The 2534-nt window shown below is 37.6% G+C and overlaps 1 protein-coding gene across 2 annotated transcripts in view; it reads right to left on the bottom strand.

Moving 5' to 3' along the window:
• Positions 1-2534, bottom strand: part of CTDSPL2 (CTD small phosphatase like 2) — a 54814-nt gene that overhangs the window by 11248 nt on the left and 41032 nt on the right. For both annotated transcript variants that reach the window (XM_019503888.1, XM_019503887.1), the window contains exon 11: positions 749-875. In XM_019503888.1, coding sequence (XP_019359433.1) covers positions 749-875 — 127 coding nt within the window. The remainder of the gene's footprint in view (positions 1-748; positions 876-2534) is intronic.

Below are 2534 nucleotides of genomic sequence, written 5' to 3'. Positions count from 1 at the left end.
CTAACTCCCAGTCTTACCAAGGCACAAAGCCCTGCAACAGATCCAATCCCTTTTGAAATCTGTGAAATTTCTTTCTTTCCACAGATGTCTGTCAGGATAAGCTGAATCAGGACCTTGATTTGTAAATCCCACTTACTCTGTGAAACTGAATGCTACTGACATCAGCTGTCAGCGGTAGGTCCCCTGAATTAAGGGTAAAAACACAAGCAGGACAAAACTGTCATCACTAGCTTCTGAACTAGTGCTGGAAAGAGTTGAGAGAGATTGGCTGCCAACACCAGTTATATCTTGTATTACAGACAGGACGTCAGAGATTAATGCCTGCACATCTCCACATCTATGTAACGGTGATATTCTGTGCGATTAGTCCAGGCACCAAATATCATCCCGAAATCCTGGGGAATAACCTGAACATCTCTACTATAAACATTTGAAAATGATGCATCTCATGTCAGCCGAAGGTGTGTTCAAAACCATTCTACTAATGCTGAAAGATGTATTTTGTGAATTCAGCCCAAGACAGATTAACAGATTATAATTTCTATGATTTTCTGGAACTAAATGATTAAGAAAAGCTAGAAAAACATTCACAATGTGGCCAATAGTACCAGGGCATTAGGCACATGTTTATACCTAGCATTTCCTTAATTTACAAGTTAAATTAGCAGGTTTAATTAATCTGATCATCTGTTTCTTCACAGAAGGCTTTTCCCAAATATAAAAGGCTTGGCTACTGCAAAAAGCTTACCTGATAGGCAAAGGCTTGTGGTGAATTGTCTATTATGATAGTTTTTGAAAGATCTCTACCAAGAATATTTAAATCCTTTATGTAGTTTCCTTGTACACAAACACAATGCTCACGGAAAAGTCGATGCCTACGTTAAAGGAAAAAAAAATATTTGTAAAGTTTTAAAATAATACTTTGCACAGAGAAAAGCAAATTTTGTTCTGTGTTGTGCAAATCAAAAAGTCTTAATTTTTCCTTCTTGCACACTTAGGTTTCCTTTAAAACTGCCCATTTTGTCAACAGGCGCTCTCTTTTGGGCTATTTTTATGCTATCAAAATACCTAGCAGTTAGGCCAATCTTACAAAACTTTCTCTTGGAGTCATAGTAATACTTGGATGTGTTTATCTGAGAATGTAATGCTTAAAATGTTAAAAAGGGGTCAAAACAATTCTTTTCCCATAGCTAGGAAAGCTATGCTCAGATGCAGCATCTGGTTGTCAGGAGGCTCCTACTTTTTACTACTTTTCCGCCTGGGTTCACAGAGGCACACTTGATGCTCAGTGACTTCCCAAAGTCCACAGTTAGCCCTCACTGGCAGCTCCTGGTTCTGTGCTCTAGCCACCACGGCACGCCGCTTCCCTAGCCCGTACAAGCCAGAACAGAAGGAATGTTAAATGGATGTTACCTGCATGGCCAATTAACCTATTTTAAGTATTACAGCTTCAGAAAAAAGCCATAAGGCCAAATTATCCCATCAGCTGCTTTTTTTCCAATTAACCTGCTTCCCTTTAATATATTATGGAGAGAGAGCATATAAGAAGAAGAAACATTTGGATAGAATAAAATTATTCAGTTTGATTAAAACAATATTAAAATACAACCAAATCTTCATTAGCATGTCAGCTACAGCATGAATTGATTTTTCCAACAGAAGTCACACTAAAATTATGTTACAATCAAAATGGATCTGAGCTGTAAATGTTCTCATGAAGATGCAGATACTCTGAGGGTGTTTCAAAGGATGTAAGAAATTGATTCTTAAGTAAACATTTTTAAAAGCTGCATGCTTAATTGTGAAATTGTTTAAATGTTTCATTTCACAAAGGGGCAGAGTTTTTGCTGTTGCTCTGGAGGAAAATAAATGAATGGCTCAGTGACAAATGATTTTACATTTAGATTCTGAGTCGTGTGTGTGGAGTGCCCAATAAGTTTATCTTTAGGATAATAGCAAAACAAATCATGCCTTCATATCAGCTTTTTCGTGGCACACAAATCATAAGTGAATTCATGAATCCACTCACAGGCTCGTAGAATACAGTCCGGCTGCACCAGCCATTTCATTATATCTACCCTGTTCCACAAACAAAACTTAAAATTATGCTCCTGACTCATAAATATTTGAGCTAGAGAAGACCAATGTTAGGAGTGCATTATTATTTTTGTTTTGTATACATGCAAGTATCTTTTTGTGCACACATCTCCCGCGTCTGCATTTACAACAGACACCAACAGATATATTCACACAGTTGTGCATTCCTAACTTGGAAACTCTGGTCTATGCTGTCAGCTTTCCTCTGCCTTGACAGTATGGCACTGTTCGTCGCAGAGTTTAAGGTCTCTTCTCTATGAGGATGAGCAAATACTCCTATTAGTTTGACAAAAACACATGCCAGAAAAGTTGTTTAAAATGGTGTTTCTCTCCCATTAATTCACTGAAAGATTATATAAGTCGTTAAAAGTGAGTAACCACATCGTCTCCCGCAGATTTGTGGAAAAGATTGCACCAACATTTTTAATTGGGCATAG

Source organism: Gavialis gangeticus, unplaced genomic scaffold (genome assembly GCF_001723915.1).
Source record: "Gavialis gangeticus isolate Ggan-Ray unplaced genomic scaffold, GavGan_comp1, whole genome shotgun sequence".
Taxonomy (NCBI): Eukaryota; Metazoa; Chordata; order Crocodylia; family Gavialidae; genus Gavialis; species Gavialis gangeticus.
The sequence above is the reverse complement of the archived record's forward strand: the minus strand, read 5'-3'. Positions and strand labels throughout refer to the sequence as shown.